General features: G+C 40.7%; 1 protein-coding gene across 1 annotated transcript; it reads right to left on the bottom strand.

Moving 5' to 3' along the window:
* Positions 1 to 426: 426 nt before the first annotated feature.
* On the bottom strand, positions 427 to 20,414 carry ercc2 (excision repair cross-complementation group 2). Its single transcript, XM_030066479.1, has 23 exons — positions 20,266 to 20,414; positions 19,826 to 19,925; positions 17,142 to 17,219; positions 16,881 to 16,943; positions 15,573 to 15,686; positions 13,805 to 13,921; positions 12,045 to 12,161; positions 11,812 to 11,935; positions 11,294 to 11,390; positions 10,758 to 10,891; positions 9,832 to 10,000; positions 9,209 to 9,327; positions 8,712 to 8,781; positions 7,625 to 7,694; positions 7,312 to 7,413; positions 6,928 to 6,991; positions 6,528 to 6,649; positions 6,111 to 6,203; positions 5,165 to 5,237; positions 3,715 to 3,785; positions 3,074 to 3,217; positions 2,296 to 2,439; positions 427 to 1,875 (listed from the first exon to the last, which is right to left on the bottom strand). The coding sequence occupies exons 1-23, from the start codon at positions 20,268 to 20,270 to the stop codon at positions 1,783 to 1,785; spliced, it is 2,283 nt and encodes a 760-aa protein (XP_029922339.1). The 5' UTR covers positions 20,271 to 20,414; the 3' UTR covers positions 427 to 1,782.

Raw genomic sequence — 20,414 nt, 5'->3', positions numbered from 1 at the left:
TTAGGGTTTTACTGTTTTCAGAGTGGATTGAAGCTGCCAGTATTATGTATACATAATTTTTTACCATTTTCATGCCAGCAAATTCTACAAATAGAAAAAGATTTAGAATTTCTTCCACAAATTTAGACTTGCTAGAGTGGGATAAACTAGTAACTGAGACTATTGTAATTATTGTACTTATTTTAGGGTTGGCACCTCCTTAAGACAAACTGAGGCATATTTCATTTCAAGTTTTAGAGATGGACTGAAACTTTTGAATAAAATCACCTAACGCCACTCTGATTTTCAAACACTATCATCCTGATACATGAGCAAACTGATATTAGTCTAAGCCTATCAATCATTATATTTTCTGTTTTGCTTTCACAGACCACTCTTGCAAATTCCATTACAATGAAAACATTTTAAATTAGAAAACAACACAGGTCAAAGTACAAACAAGCATTTATTTCCCAGCCTCCTTGTTGGTACAAAGATACAAATATTAGATTTCATTACAAAATGCGACTATGTACAGTTGCAGTAGCAAAGCAAACAAGTAACAATGGATACATATCTGTATGACAGACACAACATTGACTGGTTTGGACTGAATAACAACCACTGATAGGACAGTTTTAATGCAACTGACAAACTGATTCTCTTTATTTAAAAAAACAAAACAAACAAAAAAACAAAGCATGTTTTCAGAATAAGACATTTTGGGACAAAATGTTTCCGTTACTTCTCAGTGCAACATTTTAACAAAATGACATATGTAATGGACTGAAAAATAACACTAATCTAAGTTGTCCCAAACCAAACCAGTGAATCCTTCTGAGGAGTAAAACATAAAGTAACAGAATCCAGTCATTCCTTTTCTTGATATTTCTGTCACATTCCCTCTTTGTAAATGTCTGAGTGATTTGAAATACTGAATAGAATGAGAATATAAAATATTAGGCCCATCTTTGTATGACTGAGCTGAATGCCCCCCCCCCCCTTTTTTTTTTTAGTATAAAAACACTTTGTACTGATCTCCATCAACACCTACCAGGGCTCCCACAGGTCACGTAACATCTGGAAAGTCATGGAATTTTGAGGAGTCTCTTTCTCTTTTTTTTTTTTTAAAGCAATGATTCAACAAATAATTTTTCATGGTACTTTACATTATGTTCACTTCCCTCTGAATGATAAAGAAAATAATGTAAAGCAAATCATAATAACGACGTTTGGTCAATGAAAAAATAACATGTTGAAGAACAGAGAGACAGGAGCAGGCAGCAGTGGTGTTAATTATTCTGTAAACTCAGTGTGGATGTCTTATTTGAAATACATGAGTGTTGAACAGCTTTAATGAGGCTCAGGTTTAGAGACATTTTAATCTTGGCTGGTCATCATCCAGTCAGAAATCAGAACTGAAACTTACTACATCTGGGCCAAAATATATTTTTTAAATATCAGTACTTGTCATGGTTTGTTTTAGCCACAGAAACACTGTCAGCCTACTTTTGGTTCCAGATGGGTGGAGTTTACATGGGACAATGACTGTAAGAAAGTTAAGGAGTATGTGGAAGAGTTAATTGTAGTTTTTGTGACTGACAGTTCACCAAACTCTTTCTGAGCCTCGACTCCAGGCAAGTCAAAACAGACACCACACAACACTGACTGACTGGTTCTGGTCACTGAGCTCCTCAGCGGTGATGATGATGTCATGTCATGTCATGTCATGTCATAGCAGCAGTGGCCACCAGCCTCTTCAAATGGCGCCATGATGACTGCATCATGTTGTGTGTGTAACCTTCAAGCCTGATGAGCAATCTGGGTGATTTTCTGCAGGATCTCCTCAGACTCCAGCTGCTCTAGGGTCAGCAGAGACAGACCGAGCTGGTCCTCCTTGTGGGCGGCAAGAGAGAAAGAGACAGGGACATAGAGAGAGAGACAGAGAGAGATAGAGGGAGGGAGATAATTTATGATTGAGGAGTAAACTGTAGAAAATAAGTTGCTCTGCGCTCCCCTGGCCTGCAAATCCATAATACTGTATTTTAATCTCTCCATTCACTCCCATAGCAAAAAAAGCTCCTAAAATATAAAGTGAACCATGGGTTTATTGAACGGCTATACCCCTAATAGAAGCCTTATCCATTTCCAATAGTATTTCATGTAAGGAATCAGGTAGTGTGGTGAAACATCAGAGACAAGGGCAGGTTTAGATCGTATCACTCCTGCTATGTGTTCAAACATTAAGTGTAAGCTGACTGATCTGCCCAAGTTTTCCAGCTCTTGGGTCTTTTTGATGTTGCACACTGTTCCCACCTGTCTGAAAGGCTGAGCCATCTGCCGCAGGAAGTGCTTGGCCAGCTGCACAGTCTCGTCCACAGTGAGGTTCAGGCTGCCGTCGCTCATGTGTTCCTGAATCCAGCGTGGCAGCTTGCCACGCTTGTCTGCCCTGGCATAACGCTGTGGGGAGGACAGAGTCATTACAGCTCCTGTGCTGCTCGACGTAGAGCTGGTGCTGCGAATGGGAGTCTTTTTTTTTTTTTTTTTTTTTTTTTTTTTTGACACGTGGTACTCTAGACTCAGCAAAACTTTAAAGAGGAAGTAAAGAGAAACGCTGGGTTGTAGCTGTGTCTGTAAAACAATCTCTTGCTTTAAACCAGTTCACACCAATGCACTCCAAAATCACCAGTGTTTGCTAATGTATCACTATTTTATTGATATTATGACAAGATAATGCCTTGAATGCTGGACTTTGTATAATGTTAAAGAGTGTAAGTCTTGTCTTTTGGTGGTTTTAAAGGCTGCATCACAGGAAAAGGAAGGAATTTCCTGAACGTTTTAAGACTGCTGTAGCTGTTCTGCTATTTGTCATCATCATATCCACATTACAAATGGCTGCACAACAGTGTCACAAGATTGATGTTGAGATCAAAGATACAGTGATATTTTGTCCAACTGTACTAACACCATGCAGGTTTCTAATGGCGTGAACTCAGAAAATACAAAACTACTATGACGGTGTGTATGCAAACTTAAGATTCATACGTGATTAAGATTCACACACACACACACACACGCACACACACGCACACACCTTGTCAGCGAAAATCATGAGCCCATAGTCAGTCTTGCCCCTGATGGCTCTGCCTACACACTGGGCTGCATGTCGCATGGCATCAAATGTCAGGAAGTCATTTTCTCTAATTTGGAATTGATCCCGAAGATACTCCAGACGGGCCTGCAGCAAGAGTGTGTCAGAGAGAGAGAGAGAGAGAGAAAAAAATATGAAAATATGTCAGAATATTTATAATGAATTGGAAGACTCAGCCCAGACTGAGCAGAGGGGCATGAGACAAGATTTAAAAATGCCAACAGGTTTCACACATTCTGTTCTTTTTACAAATCAACATTCAACTGGATATGAAGATTTTGTTTGACGTATGCTGACAGTGATTGGGCAATAACACTGTAAAATTTGAAATATTACAAATCTGTGTGTGTGTGTGTGTGTGTCTATGTGTGTGTTCTTGTCCACTATGATTAAGTCAGGGGGTTTGTTTCTAGTAAACTTGTGACCTCTAGCTCTAAATAAAGTTAAACATGAAACTTAAAACCAAGCATTTTGATGCAATTCCCAAGTTTTTCTGGACCTGTAAAATTTTAAATTCCTTTGCTAGTCCTGTGTATGATGTGAACTGGTGTGATGAGCACAAACAACAGAGCAGCAGCACTGACCTTGAGAATTCGGCTCTGTGTGTAAACATATGGCACTCCAAACATGATCACTGCCCGACCAAAGTGGTGTACTATGGGGGAAAGAGGAAGAAAGCTCATGATCTTTATGTTTACACATCTTTAACGGCAATTTAAAGATCTGGAGAAGACTGTCCAATAATAAACAACTTGAATTGGCTAAAATTTCTCAAGAAACTTTAACTGCGCTTCCTTCTGTTGCCGACCGCGTGGCCTTGTCCTAAACCGCCTTTCCCTTCTCTATGTTGTTTGTAGGTTGTATTTCATTTGTAGTTGTTTTGCTAAATGGTTACTGTTGCTAGAGCATTGGCAGCTGGCTACTATGGTGTTCTGGGTGGCTGTTAGACAGTTGCCATGGTCTTTTGAGGTGCCGCGGCCGGTCTGCCGGACCTGACAGATGCGCAGTGCACACAGTCGATTTCATTATAAACTGACTTTTGTTTATATGCGGTTGCAGCAGCACAACGGACAATGACACAGACAACATGGTTGATTATTGATTGCACAATGTGGCCATTCACCAGTAATCGCGCTGCGCATTAAACAATTTTGCAGAGGCAGGAGGAAAGTTGCATGATTTACGTCGTATCCATGTTCGCATTGCGTGCGTGACCGTGCATGTGCTTGTGTATGCGTCCATACCGTGCTGAAGCACACCCCCTTCAACCGTGCCAGAGCGGGGGAAGTGTACTGTTTTCAAGCACAGAATGGAGCGCTCACACTGGTCAAAGAATCTGGATTTTAGGGGCAAACGTGCTTGGGCACAGTACAAACTTGCCAATGTGAGAAGGCCCTAAGTGTCAGCGTTTAAAAAGTTTAAGCTGCTGTGCTTCTGTAGTTTGATTTTTCAAAACAAAACCAATTTTCCTACTACTTTCCAAAATGTTATGTATGTGGAGTGAAAATTGTGGCCATGTCACTCACTCTAGCTCACACAATACACACTCATTCAAAAGTCAGTCGGGCCAAAAGAAGCTCCAAACTTAAAATGTGTTTTCTACCAAACTACAGCAGACATGAAAAATTTAAGCTTTGAATTGAGTTTGTCGGCCAAAGAATGAGGGAGCTGTGAGGCTTTGAAAATGCCTGGGTGACGGCTGGCTCCCCATTATTTTCCAATGAGGGCAAAAACGCGATTTTAAACGTAAATTACGAAAAAACGCAAAGTCCAATTGGTTTGAAAATTGACACACCTTTTGACGTAGGTCAAAAGCTCTGTCTGAGCTTTAACATTACTAACATTAAGGCACTTAAGCAGCAGGCACTTAATAGTAAGTATGCAGAATAGCAGTGTATTTCTGCACTGCAGCAGGCACATAACTACAGGACAACGGTGAAAGAAAGATATGGAGCCTGGGCGGGAGGGTTAATATTCAGAGAAGCACACCATCATAAACAGACTGATAGTGATACTGATACAATGATCATTTACCAAAGTCTATTCCTTCAGACACTTTTCCTCGGGCCACAGACAGAAGGACGGCTCCTCTGCCATTCTCACAAGCCTGTGGAGAACAGACAGACAAAATATCATCACAAGCCCATAGTATGTACTCCGTACAGCAGCCCAGCTCCTGATGGTTAATGAGTTGGAATCACACTGTCTTCCAGATCAAGTTTACAACATGACCCATAATTAGCATCTACCTTGGGAGTCACTGGGTTCCTATAGTTAAAGGGATATTTATTTTATTTTATAAACATCACACAAAAAGTAAGGAAATTTGTGTTTGGTAGATTATTTCTTTGTTGTAACAATGCTTCTCGGCAATAAATCTTATACCGTTGGAAAGCCTGTTTATTTCCCTTTTAAATGGTGACACATTTGTAAGGAGCATGCATTTGTGGGATGAGCAGCAAAGCTGAGTATGTGGGTTGCGCCCCTGAAAAATTTGCCAAATCTTCTCTGCCAATGCCAAAAAGCTTATTCTGCAATTGACTCTTGTTTGGTGTTTGGTGGATTGGATGATTGAAGTTTGAAAAAAACAGACATATTGGCAATTTAACAATTTATTCATTTAACAAACAGGAGCCTCAGTAGCGTGTGGAGGAACCATACACAGCCACAACAACCTGGCACCTCCTCCTCATGCTGGTCACCAGCCTGGTCACACACTGCTGTGGGATGGCATCCCATTCTTCAACCAGCTCTGCTGCTGCTCATCCCACAAATGCATGTTCCTTACAAATGTGTCACCATTTAAAAGGGAAATAAACAGTTTCCAACAGCTTTCCAATGGTGTAAGATTTATTGCTAAAATGCATTGTTACAACAAAGAAATAATCTACCAAACACAAATTTGCTTTCTTTTTGTGCGATATTTATTTATGTCTTATTTTGTCCTGGCCTGCTGTTTAAATGAAGGTTTCGTTCTGACCTCCTGGTATTTCTCCAGGGCCATGCTGGTCTCTGAAGCATCTGGAGTCTCAATGAAGATCAGCTTGTTCCTCTGGATGTTCTCCAGGATGCCCTGCACACAAACAAGCATGCGCACACAATAGCACAGAGAAGGAGATATTGAGCATTTGAAATTAATGATTTTTTTCTTCTGTCCTTCATGTCACATAGCATTCAGACATAAAACCTTTAATGTGCATATGCTTGTGTAAATCTGCTGAGTTGCAAAGAGTCTGTGCATGACAATTACACTATACAATGCTGATGGTGCACTCCAAAATATATAGGAAAGCAGCAGGTAAATCTGATAAATTGTTGTCCATATTTAAATTCTGAGCTGGTGCATGGCAATCACTGCCAGGTCATCAACAACCTTCTTCCTCATGATCACTCTCACCTGTTCATACCAGGATGCCACTATGTTCTCCATGTAGACATAGCTTGTGAAAAATGCCACAATGCCATCAGGAACGATGGCAGACATCTCAAGAAGCAGGTTGCCATAGTTGCGGATGACAGCTGGAAATCAGAGGAAAAAGACAGAAAGTAATATGTTGTATTTAAAAGAAAGAAATATCTCTATAATTAAATGTTATTTTCTTTTAAGTTGCATTTCAATCATTTTTATGTATTGAAAAATAACTGATAGCAATACCATCTTATGTCGAGTTGCAACATTCAACATATAGATTCTAATTTTTGTAATCATTTGCATCAGCAGAATGTCAAACACAAATGTGACAGTAATAAATGATGTATAATATAATATAAATGATGTAGAAGACATTCCTACTGACCAAAGTCTTCTCTGGTCTCAAACTTTGAGCTCAGCGCCACCTGGTCATTTCCCCTACCCACAATCTACAAGACATGGACGGATGGATGAAGTAAGAGAAGAAAAGAAAGTAATACATTTATGAGTTGAACAGACTTCAGTAACAAATACATCCAGCAACAAAGTGTGGGTAAGATGTGATTGAGAGTGATCAGCTGGTCAAATGTGGGGTTTCCATGTTTTTTGTTGTTTTGTTTTGTTTCGGGGGTGGAGGGGCATGACTCATCCATCTTGCCCCATCTAAACCCGCCTGAGAATATACCCAACTATCAAACAGAGCTAGGTCTATGTATTCAAATGTGTGTGTGTGTGCGCGCGTGTATGCGTGTATGTGAGTGCTACCCACCAGGGGACAGAGGCAAGTCCGTGCAAGCGTCATGGTGAAGGATGCCATGGTAACAGGGCGGAAGTCCAGTATTCTGGGATAGATGTCGAGTGGAGAGAGCGTCTGAGGAGAGAAACCAGACCAGAGGGTCAGAACAACGGCAGGTCTTCAAACAGGTGCCACAAGTTAAAAAAAAAAAAATTACATCACACTTTTGAGTTGTGGAGTTTCAGATTGAAGGGAGCTGGATTTTTTTTTTTAATTTGGAGAAAAACACTGTATTAAAAGGGTAAGAATGAGATGAACAAGACAAACAAGAACTAACTAACATTACCCCAGAGGTAATAATGACCGACTGGAATCGTTCAAATACAGGCTTGATGGCGATGGAAGGATCCATACAGCTGAGACAGGAGAGAAAAGAGGCAGAGCAGCAGACAAATAATTTTTCAATATTCATTTACAGGATGGACAATCATTTGTTTCCCCCTCCCCCCAGGTTAAGAGTCTGGGTATCATCCTCGACAGCACATTATCCTTCCAAGCCCACATCAGTAGCATCACCCGATTTGCCTACTTTCACCTTCACAACATTAATCGTCTCCGCGCCTCCCTCACCCCACACACCACTGCAATTCTGGTCCATAGTCTAGTCACTTCCCGGCTTGACTACTGCAACTCCCATCTGTTTGGTCTCCTTCATAAGTCACTCCATAAACTTCAGCTGGTTCAGAACTCTGCCGCCCGCATCATTACCCAGACCCCATCTACCTGTCACATCACCCCTGTCTTACAACAGCTAAATTGGCTCCCCATTACTCACCGCATCCAATACAAGATCCTACTTTTGACATACAAGACCATCCACAACTTGGCCCCCCCATACCTCTCTGATCTACTCTCCATTAGCTTCCCCACCCGCACCCTTAGATCAGGTTCCACCATCAACCTCACTGTTCCCTCTCCTTGCCTCACTACCGTGGGAGGCAGAGCTTTCTGCCACTCTGCCCCCCGACTCTGGAATTCACTCCCCCCCGACCTCTGTAATATAATGTCACAATTGGCTCAGTTGTATGTGGTTTCACATATTTGGTGGGTCCTCCTGAGCTATGGTAGCCTGTGATCGACATAAAGAAAAGGTCCATGCCCTCATGGTACAGAGTGGTGTTGTAGATTAAAGTGCCCACCAAACAACTGCATAATCTCGGTTACATCATCAGCAGGACCGAAAGTCATTCCTACTGACTATAGGCACAAAACAAAGAAAATATTTTGAAAAAAGAAAGATCTGTGTTTTCTGAGTCACTGACTCCTCCATTCAAGTCAATCGTGTTGATTGCTCGTGGCTACAAGCACACAGAATAATTTTTACAGCATAACATATGAAATCTGGGACTTAACCATGATACATTTGAGCCTACCTGAAGTGCAGCACAGGGTTAGCGATGGTTGGAGTTCGGTCCTCAAAGGGCTCGATGATAATGGTAAAACCTTAATGTGGCAGGGAAAGAGAAACAAAACACAAAGCTCAGTCAAATCAAACAATAAAACTCAAATTTTGGCATAACCTTGGGATTTAATTTGACAGCAAACCCCAAAAGTGTAACTTTAAAAAAGTCCCCTGGGGACGTTTTAGCTTTGACAAAAAATGTGATGAAATTAAAGATGTAGCACTGTGAAAAAAACGAATTATAGGCGCATAGAGAACAATTAATAACATATGTGTGAATACAGAAGTCAGAATGAAGAATATGCATTTTATGTGAAGTGAACATCAGTGAGTCACAGGGAAATGTGGAGCAACTGTAAGTGCTTCAACCAAATCGAAATATTTGAACTTAGCCAACTAAATATGGATAAAATTGCTCCCTTACAGAAAAAAGAGAAGCGTAAAAGATGCGTGATGTGTGTTCACTACCTTGGCTGTAGGTGCTGACCAGGGTGGCAAAATTGGAGATGAGAGTAACAGGTGAGAAATCTGTGATGTCTGCAATCTCCAGAGTCCGCAACAAAGAGCGCAAACGCTCTGCACAAAACCTGCAGATCCACCAACAGAGGGGAGGAGGAGAAGTCAAGGTGAGAGGATGGGAGTGAATGAAAAAGCATGAACGTGATAAAGTAAGTGTGGAAGTGAATGAGGAGATGAGCAAGGGTGCGAGTGAGGAGGTGAGAAAAAAATAAGCAAATGAGGGAGGGGGCAAAGAACTGATTGAGCGAGTAGTCTCACACATCATCTCAAAAAAAAAAAAAAAAAAAAAAAAATTAACATCTTATTGGGACTCTTAAGATTTCAACCACAGACTTTTGCTCTCTAAACTGTGCTACGAAAAAAAAAAAAAACACTGAAACAAACCAGTAGAAAAGCACAACATAACACAAGATATGTACACATATAGCTACGGCAATAAAAATTAAACATTAAAACAGCTGACAGTATGATAACAATGACCTTCTATCTGCCCTCCTGTACGTCTTACAGTGATGGACATGACTCATTTCTAATCAGTGGTGGTTTTATCAGCAGCCAGAGGCCACACTGACCTCAGAGGCTTACGGTCGATGCAGACCTTGTCAAAGACGTCTTTGAGGAACTGAGGGGCACTCTCCTGCACAACATGGTGGACCCTCAGACGGGCCTTCAGGTATTCAAGGAAACGCCTCATGAAACCAACAAAGTGCTCTGCTGTACGAATACTGCCGGGAACCGCCTCTGTGAGTGAGAGAGCGAGACAGAGACACAGATGGAGTGAGAGAGAGAGAGAAAGAGAGAGATGAAGAGATAGTAGACAAAAGAGAGCAAAGAGAAATGTAAGATGTGGTGTCAAGTTTTAGTGGGAAATTTATTTTTTCCTTCCTTTTTTGTTTAAACTATTTGTTATAAAAGCAATACAAACTGAAGGATGAATAAAAGCACAAATAGTTAAAAAAAAAAAAAAAAAAAACATGTCACGTATGTAAAAAGCCCAAGAAATTATAAAATCCCTTTTAAAATGTCTAATTAGCATTCTAATGTCTAATTTAATGAATTAATCTAATGTCTAAATGTCTAGGTAGGCTGTTCCCTGTGTGGCAACATCAAGGCAAGCCTCCAGCACATCGTTTCAGGGTGCAAAGTGACGTTGACCCAGGGATGCTTTAGGTGGCACCATGAACAAATCCTGGCTAAGCTGGCCAAGGTCCTGGAGAGCTGCAGCGTAGTGGGAAACTGCACACCAAAAACAGCAAAGCCTGCCATAAAAGGATTCATTAAGCCTGGCAGCACGCCCCAACCTACTGCTCAGACGAGGAACAGCATGCTCATACGTGGCAAAGAGTGGCAGATGTTGGCAGACCATAGTAAGCAGCTTGTCTTCCCTCTGTGCCTCACCTGTACAATGATCTATAGGGGGTTATTAGGCTGAGGAATCAAATTTAGCAGAGACAGCAAAAATTTCCCAGCCATATGATGGGTAGTGTTAACTTCCTACCTTGAAGAATCTCATCTGGTAATACAGGATTTGCCATATAGACGTCTGTTTCTCTGGCAACGTTGGCTTCCTTCAGCCCCTCCACCAACCGCCTGTACTCCTCCTTCAGTTTGGCAGCGTCTGTCTCCTTTATACTGCAGCATACAGCGGGGGAGCAGAGATAACAACAGGAACGTGACGACCTCCATGCTAAAACAAGGTCAAAATTTATATGCACACACACAAACACACACACACACACACACACACACACACACACACACACACAAACACCTTCTTTTTTTTTCCTCAAACCATGCCCAAACTAAGCCAGGAGAATTCAAAATTGACATTTTCCCTCCACAGTATAACACCAGACTGCTGTTGTCAAATAACTTTGGAGAGCATTTTCAATGAGCACTGTTTTTATGAGAGGAAAACATAGGCGTAGTGTGGACAAAAGTCCAAAACAGAGACAAAAAAAATGTGCTTTTAAATTTATCTGACTTAGAGAGAACATGGCTTTAGCTGCTGACCTTTGCCCTCTGCCCTCTTACTTGCGTATGGTGTTCTGCAGTGTGTCTACGTTATTCTGGCAGCGATCCAGCGTCCGTCTAGTGATGTTCACACTCATGGAGTCAATACACACATTGTCTGGTGGAGGAGAGGCAAGAAAAAAGGAGCATGGAATCAAGGTGAAACAATAAAAGATGAGAAAATACATTACTTAAGAACTCTTCCCAGATCTTCAAAAGCAAACATAATATCTGTAACTTAAGAAGAAAATATACCCAGGAAAAGGCAAAATAATGGTCTAGTAAACAGGAAGTTACTTGTGTTTTTGAGAGTTCCAATCTACAGCAACTGTAGCATGTACATGACAGACCAGTTTCAGTTAAAACACCTAAAGGCAGGGAACAAATATGCCTCCTGGGAACTCAAACGTGCATCTGTGAAAATTATGTTATATCACATGAGAAAGTATTTTGGTATATCAATACTTACTGATCTTTTAATTTTTGATATATAATGATATTTTGTCCCAACTCAAGTAAATCCATTTTTTCATTCTCACCTATGTTATGAGCCTCATCAAACACCACCACTGATTTCTTGGCCAGTTCCTTGGACACCAGGTCAGCAATCTTTGGGTCCAGCAGGTAGTGATAGCTGTACACCACAATGTTGGCATGAAGGATCTGGGAGGACAATAAGAGAAGAGATCAACACTGTCAAGTGCTGGCACTTTACACGCTTTATTTCAACCCACTCTGTCTATCTCTACTAGCACCTTGCAAAGTTACTCACTGCATGGCGAGCCAGATAGTAAGGACACCAGCCTTTCCTCCTGCCGTAGTCCTTCAGGTCATCAAGGTTATAGATGCCAGCAACCAGGGGCACGGAGCGACCGACTGCATCAAACTCCTACAGGAAACAGATGAACCAACAGAGAGCAAAAACTGACTGGAGGGTGACATTATGGAGTCATCATAACCTTGGATCAGCGCAGTGGTGGAAAGAAGTCCTCAAATCCTTTACTGAAGTAGCAGTATTATAAAAAATACTCCATAATACTCCTTACTACATCAGTGTTTCCCTTATCATTCTACTGGCGGGTCGCAGTGCCTGGCCAACAGAGCCTCCCGCCTCGTCTGAAAGTCACTTATTTTTTAATTCTCAAATTAAAAAATAAATAAAATCACAACAGAAATAATTTATCGTCATGTTTCTATAGAATATGTTTAGACCGCATTTTTATCAAATACACTAAATATGTTCAGGTTGGTTATTAATCTAATTTATATAATTTCAGTACAGGGTTTATCTGGTCGGAATGCACTCTGCTGTCTTGTGAGAAGGCAGGGTGGGGCTCCGCTCTAACCACACAATAGTCACACACGTGTGCACCCATGATGTGAGTGTTTCCCCAAGGATTCTGGCTTTGGCGAGGGGGGATGCGCGTTTCGCGTGTTTCATGCGCATCGCCCCTCACCAAAGCCAGAGTCCTAGGGGAAACACTGCGTTCATAATTGCACTTCAGTAAAAGTACAGAAGAAATGTCAGTAAAATGTAGATCATATGAAAAATAAAAGTACTCATTGTGAAGAACGATTCCTTTCAGAGAGTTAAATTATTGATACATTAACCAGTAATAAGTAATTTAATGTTGTAGCTCTAACTGCTCCATATCCTGTTGGCTAGTTTTTACACTCAAATGATGCATCGCAGTTGACGTTTTGAATGGAAAAGCTGCTTCTGCAAAATAACTAGTAATTCCAGTCATTAGATAAATGTAGTGCAGTAAAAAGTACAAGATTTGCTTCTTAAATGTAGTGCAGGAAAAGTAGGAAATCTCACAAAAGGGACTGCAGTAAGCTGGAAATTACACATTCCCGTCATAATAATGAAACTGATACTCAACTGACACATAAGTTAGCATAGGGCATAGACACTGAACCAGACTGTGCAATGCTTAATCTAAAATGACAAAGATGAAAACTCCAGACTGTGGTCAAACAGTCAAACTATTTACAATGTGTTTTGGTGAGTTGTTTGAGGCCAGATGGAAAGGTTTCAGCTTGATTAAAAGGTTCACATTTCTATTTTGAACACAAAATGTATCTGATATTGTATACGTTTATACGTTCTAGTCAAGTTCTTATTTTTGTTTAGTTATCTAAAATGTCTTTCACACCTAGTTGTAGTTTAGTTTTAGTTAACTATAGTAACATTGATGTGTACAGTGTACAGTACTACAATACACTGTATTTGACAGGGCATTGTTTCCTGTAGACAAAGACAAAGAAAAAAAATGGGTATGAACACCAGACTGTGGTCAAACACTTCGCTTGAGGAACTTTCCACTTCAATACCAGATAGGTTGTGTTTTACATAAAAACAATACAATCATGCAAGTGGTATTTCATGCTGGTAACACGCATCATCAATTTGTGATGGCGAGTTCTAGTTTACCTTCCTCTGGTATGAACCTTCTTGTAGCCTGCCTGCTAAACTTCAGGTAAAAAACACCGTCTGGCCTGGTCTAACAATCTCAGATGACTTCTCACCTCATAGAAACGACACACCGGCAGGCTGGGGTTGCTGTGATGTTGTGCGCGAATGTATGACGCCGTCAAGCTGTGGCACTTCCCATCTACCTCTTTACCATAGCGCAGACAGCTCACCTGGACAGGGGTACAGGAGCGTGGTTACAATCAGACTACACAGATGAAGGCTCTACATGTACTAGCCACTAGTCAGGTTTCCATCCAAATATATCGCAAATTTTAACTGAATTTTCAGAAAATCTGCAAAAAACAAAAAGCGAATTTATGTGCATTTCCATCCACTTCTGTTGTGCGAATATTTGGAGTTGGTTCATCAAGGTAAGCAATAGGTGGCACTAATTCTCCAGCCGGATGACATTATACCATTGCAGAAGAAGAGGGCGCAATGTGATGACATATTACAGGCACGTCAGTCAAAAATCAAAACTCTCTTCTTCTGTCCAAACATACCAGGTGTTGTCATTTGCCGCCATTTTTCGTCTGCACAGTGAAGCGGGACTATGGTTGCAAAATTCCAGGAGTTTTCAAAGTTGGAAACTTTCCATGGGAATTGATGGGAATATATGGGAATTAACAGGAATTTACAGGAAGAATCTGGAAATTTGCATAACTGCATGTTAGCCTATAAGCGGGAACTTAATGTAGTTGAAGAAAAACCATCTTGCAGCATAATCCTGGTTAAAACAACAAGATTTAATGCAAATTCAGTTGAATTCCTGCCCTGCACTGTGCGTTCCTCAAACCCATGCACAGATCATTTCTAGAATCCTGCACACAGCAGCAGGACGACTGAGGCCACACAACGAGGCCTACATTTTAGCTCACGGACTACATCCGGTAAAGAAGGTTTTGATGATATGACTGGGGTAAATATATTTGACCTATGATATAAAAGTTTAACTGGAAAAAATAAGTCAAAATGTGTTTACACAGCAGCTATTTAAGAGGCTATCTATCATGGTGCTAGCCAGCTCAACTGTGATGCTGGTTCTTCTGCCTTCTGCTCGCCAGTTTTCATACAAATACAGTTATCATACAAGAATGTAGGTTATAGTTTGATTTAGCATGCTGACTGGGGAGAGTTCATCTATTCCTTGAGCTTATTTCTATTAATTTATCCACCATCAATGTTGAAGGACTGAGAAAAAAATCTACTCAAAATAAGTCAAAGTCAAAAATGTCATTAGTTTGCACGCATGTCTGCTTAAGACAAAACACAATTTCCAAAATTTCCCAGCTGAACTTCCCATGGAAAGTTTCTGGAATGCTTCCAGAAATTTACCAGCAGTTTTCCGCCTCTTTGCAACCCTGAGCAGAAGTCATGAGTGTCCCGTTTATTCGCTAAACCTGTTTCCATAGCACTTATTGGCATTTTCCTTTTAGTGATACACCAACTTTTCCACCTCCCCCAAGTGTAAAAACTTTTTTTGCGATATATGGAGATTTTTTTTTTATTTTTTTTTTAATTTTCAGTGTGTCCATTCGGGTTTTCAATGCGCAAATTGAAAATGTGAATTAAAACAGGTGGATGGAAACCCACCTACTATGTGGGCCACTGTAACATGTTTAGCTTTGGAAGTGTAGTTTGTCACCAGAAAAACAGAAATCCCTCTAAGAAGTATCAATGTTTGTCTGTCTGTCGCAGACAAAACAGACGTCATCATCCACATCCATCGACACAGACACAGACACACACACACACACACACACAAAGTCAATCAATCACATAAACACACAAACACCTTGAGGAGATAGCAGGCGGTCATACCTCAGGGTGGATGCAGAGGTTCTTCCTGGATGAGAGTGCCAGAGCCAGGAAGTTGCTGCTCTCTCCAGTCTCCTTGGAATAAAACTCCATCAGCTTCCTGAGCTCCTCCACCACCTGACCACACACACAATGGTCACATACATGTTTTTTACTGTGGTTTTTAGAAGCCTTTTTTGTATGATTTTAGAGTAAATCCTGTTGCTGCATGAAAGTTACCTTGTGGAAAAGTTAGCTTAACTTGATTTACCGTATTTCCCCAATTAATTGCCCGGGCATTTAATACGCAAAATCAAGCGTTTAAAAGAACCAGGCGGCTATTCGCTGCAGGCCTTTATTTATTTTTGCACAGACCTGCACCAGGCCATTATTGTGATGACAGTTACTGTCCAACATATTTACAGTCGGTCGATTTAAGATTACAGTACACCTTTTTTTTTCTAACGTTAGCTAGCTCTCTTATTTTGACAGAAAACAGAAGTGCCGCACAGTTTTTGTGCGGCTAACTGTTTACTTCTGCAAAAATAAGGTGAATAGCCATATTTTGGGTTACCTCAATATAATGCAAATAATCGCCCCGGCAGTTATTCGGGTGGGCGTTTAATACGCAAAATGGGTGCAGACCCCAGGCGTTTATAAGAACCAGGCGTCTATTTGCGGCCGGGCGATTAATTGGGGAAATACGGTATACTGTATAATACATTTATCTGGGGTTATTACATCATTATACTAAGTTACTGTCATTGTAAAGCTGTCAGTATTGACAAGTAGGGTTGAGCGCTATGACGATATATATTGTGGGACGAGAGAAAAAGTGCATTGTTGGAAATTTTCTTATATTGTTTCTATCGTTGTTGTCTCAACAGCCACTTTACAGTGGTATTTCAACATTATGTCATTGAGTCAGAGCTCCTAGTTGTCTTTCAACACGTCATTACTACTATATATATACACACACAAACACACACGTGTGGGTGTATAGCGAGAGAGAGAGAGAGAGAGAGAGAGAGAGAGAGAGAGAGAGAGAGAGAGACAAATATATACATATCAAGATATGAAATTATCCATATTGTGATAGAGGATTTTGTCCATACTGCACAGCCTTAAGCGGAGTCTGAACTCATAAAAACCTATTACCACTTGTTGTGATCATTTTGCACATTTTAGATGATGCCCTGAGAAAAACAACTTAAAAGGTTGTTGTTACAGAGGACTGAACCTGTGACCTTTCAATTACAGGACAGTCTTCCTGACCACCAGGCCCTCCTGCCTCCCTCAGTGGCAATTAGGATTTATTTGTCACTAACTCACCTTCTCAATCTCTGGAACTGTTCTGGAGCAGTAGATTAGTTTGGTCACTTCCAGTGGAAAGGCCTGAGAAAGACAGAATTAGTGGCTAAAACAAACAACGAGAAAAATAGGCAGATAGAGATAATCAGACAGATAGAATGTAAGTAACTGTTTTTTGCCACCTGAGCATAACAATTTCATCAGAATGTGAAGTCCATGAATGTAAAGACGCATTATATAATGCCATATGTCTGCATGAAGACTAGCAGCTACACAACTCACCCTCTGGTAGGCAACGATGAGAGACAGCAGCGAGATAGTCTTCCCAGTTCCTGAGGGCATCTCCAGAACTCCATGACCCTAAAAGTAAACAACACAAGATGGCAATCACACATACCCCCGCTACAGTGACAAAATCCCAGTAAAATCTTTCTTTGACACTTTAAAAGGATGTAAAGTTTCTGGCTCGTGGTGTTGCCCAGGCTCCAATATTCTACATGCCGTCTACAGCTTGCAAACTGAACTAATTAACATCCACACGGCATAAACGAGGCAGGAATAACATAGGTTTATTTTATAAACCACCAAAATACAAAACAAAAAAGGTCTCTACCTAGAGTCCTATATTATTCACTCACTTGTGAGTCTATAGCCCTAAGGGATTAAAAAAAGCAAAAAAACAACCCCCCCCCAAAAAAAAAAAAACACTGAAAGAACAACCGACTAAAGTACGGTCAGAAAACTGTTCCTCCACATCCTGCTCCATTGATTACGCTGTGCACACTGACTTACACTTGACTACTTAAGCTATTATCTTCCAATAGCTGGATAGACTAATGGAGCACAGATAAACCCTAAATGACATAAATCAATGCAACATGATTGAGCACATTAAGTCAAACTAAACACAATTTCTTCTATCGGTGCAAAACATCTTAAATGATAACATAAATTGAAATAGTCACAAAACATCCACCCACTGCAATTACACAATTACACTACGTTTACATGCACACCATATTCCGGTTCTGGTGAATATTCCGGTTAAGGTAACTGCGCTGCGGCAACTGGAATATTCCGTTTACATGTTACTTGGCATGTTCCCGTGTTTCAGCGTATTCCGCTCTCTTACGTAATGCAAAACTCAGCCGTGGGGGGCAGCAGTACGCGTATAGGCGTCTGGCCTGCCGGAAGTTCAGAAGAAGAAGTCTTCTGAAGAAGAAGAAAAAGAAGAAGAAGAAGAAGATACCCGATTAAGGTGTTTACATGGCACAATATTCCGGTTGGAACAGGCATATGCCAGGGGTCTTATTCAGAATTTTCTCCAACCGGAATATGACCTTAATCGGGTTCGGTGCGTGTTTACATGACACGTGCGCAACCGGAATATTGCGGATATTCCAAATCATACAGGAATATGGTGTGCATGTAAACGTGCTCTAAGCAGAAAATACTAATTTACAATATGGCTCTAACACCCACCATAAAGTTAACACTCTCAATCTCTTCCACTAGGTTAAACCAAAAAGTGGGCAACTGAAACTACAGCCTTCATTTGTGCTGTCCTCTCATTTGAAAGGAGAGATAAACTGTGAGTTTTTTTCAGATTCCACTATTCTCTCCTATTGGACGTGCCAAGGTGTCGTCACAGGGTGCTGCGCCCAAGTTAAAAAATTTTTGAGCGCAGCATGACCACATACACAATGAATGGCTGCGCTGTTTGCGCTATGAAGGCCGACAAAATGGGCACATTTTTTAACCATGTACACTTTGCTCTTTTTAAAGGGATAACGTAGTTTACTTTTTTGAAGTGGAGTTGGACTGTTCTCAGCACTGGTGCAGCAAACTGGAGGAGAGAAGAGAGCTCTCTGTGGCAGATACAACCCCACTTCAAAAAAGTACACTATCATTTATACATTCATTTAAAGCTTAGCATTTTGTGTTTTCACAGAAAATTGATTTTGTATTTTATCCATAGTAAATGAAATGAGAGAGCAACTTCTGCACTGTTCTTTTCTTTAAGACATGTGAGACATGTCTTTATTTGACAGCAGCTGAAATGAAACAATTACTATGGGCCAAGTAAAAACCAACTTCGGGCAAGTAGATGTCTGACCAACTTGCCCATAAGTGCTTATAATTTTGTCCTTGCACACTACCACAGTGGATTTGAAATGGAGTAATCAAGATGTGATTAGAGTGCAGCCTTTCAGCTTTAATTTAAGGGGTTGAAAAAGATATGGAATTAACACCGTAGGTATTACAGCCAGTTTTATACCTTTTCACGCCATTTTCAGAGGCTCAAAAGTAATTGGACAAACTATACACAACATATATAACTAAGTGTAAGGATTATTATAAGGATTATTTATTTATATCCAATATTTGAAGGAAAATCCTTTGCAGTCCATGTCTGCCTGAAGTCTGGAGCCCATGGAGGTCACCAGATTCTGAGTTTTCTCCCTTGAGATGCTCTGCCAAGCCTTAGTGCAGCTGCCCTCATCTGCTGCTTATTTGTGGGTCTTTCAGCCTTCATTTTGGTCTTCAGCAAGTGAAAAACATGCTCAGTTGGGTTCAGGTCTGGGGACTGAAATGGCCATTGAAGAATATTCCACTTCTTTGCTTAGAGTAACTCTTGGGTTGCTTTCGCATTGTGTTTTGGGTCATTGTCCATCTGTGCTGTGAAGCACCGTCCTATCAGTTTTGTGGCATTTTGCTGAATCTGAGCAGATAGTACGCCTCTATAAACATCAGAATTCATCTCGCTACTGCCATCAGCAGTCACATCATGAATAGACAATGGTGACCTAGTTCTATTGGCAGCTACACATGTCCATGCCATAACACTGCCTCCAACATGCTTGACAGATGACATAACACATTACTGAGACACTTATGATGCTGTTTTTTGTTTTGTTTTGTTTTTGTTTGTTTTGTTTTTTTGTCTTTGTCACCCCACGTGTTACCTTGGCATCCAATGTCCTCTTCAGTTCCAGCATGTAGGAGTACTGCTCCGGATAAATGTAATCATACGGGAAATACACCAACAGACCCTCGATGTTTATCCTGCAAAATAATCCATATCAGCTTCATTTACTGACTAGTTAACTGAGGTTACGCACCACGCAACGTTACACAGCCGAGAGACCACAGAGTTCAACCTGTATTACATGAGCAAGTAATGTCAAGTTAACTAATGTTGACTTTAACTGTAATTAACGTTACACATACCGATCAACCTATTACGACCTTAAAGTTAATATGGAGAAGTCGCAGTTATTTCAGTTATCACGTTTGCTAACGTTATGTCAGCTAGCTTTAACCTTACCGGCAGTTAGCTAACCTCAGCCCCGGCTAGCTAAAACGTCTGCGTATGTTTTTATTCAGTCCCGGCAGAGGCACTTACTTCATTTTTACAAAACTTGTTGCAGCCGCGTCACTTCTCGTCCTGTCGCCTCCAAAAATTTCTGATAAACATTGATAACTATGATGCAAATAACTGTGGCTGTGGAAAACACACACGACTTCCACTACTTGGACTACAAGCTTCTGCAA

Source organism: Myripristis murdjan, chromosome 13 (genome assembly GCF_902150065.1).
Source record: "Myripristis murdjan chromosome 13, fMyrMur1.1, whole genome shotgun sequence".
NCBI classification, from domain to species: Eukaryota; Metazoa; Chordata; class Actinopteri; order Holocentriformes; family Holocentridae; genus Myripristis; species Myripristis murdjan.
This window is presented reverse-complemented; position numbering and strand designations above follow the sequence as displayed.

Excerpts from the sequence above, each read along its gene's own strand:
- ercc2 (XM_030066479.1), bottom strand. Across the intron at positions 9,328-9,831 it reads ATCGACCGTAAGCCTCTGAG|GTTTTGTGCAGAGCGTTTGC; the intron begins GTCAGTGTGGCC and ends GTGGATCTGCAG. Across the intron at positions 3,786-5,164 it reads GTCTGAAGGAATAGACTTTG|TACACCACTTTGGTCGGGCA; the intron begins GTAAATGATCAT and ends TTTCCCCCATAG.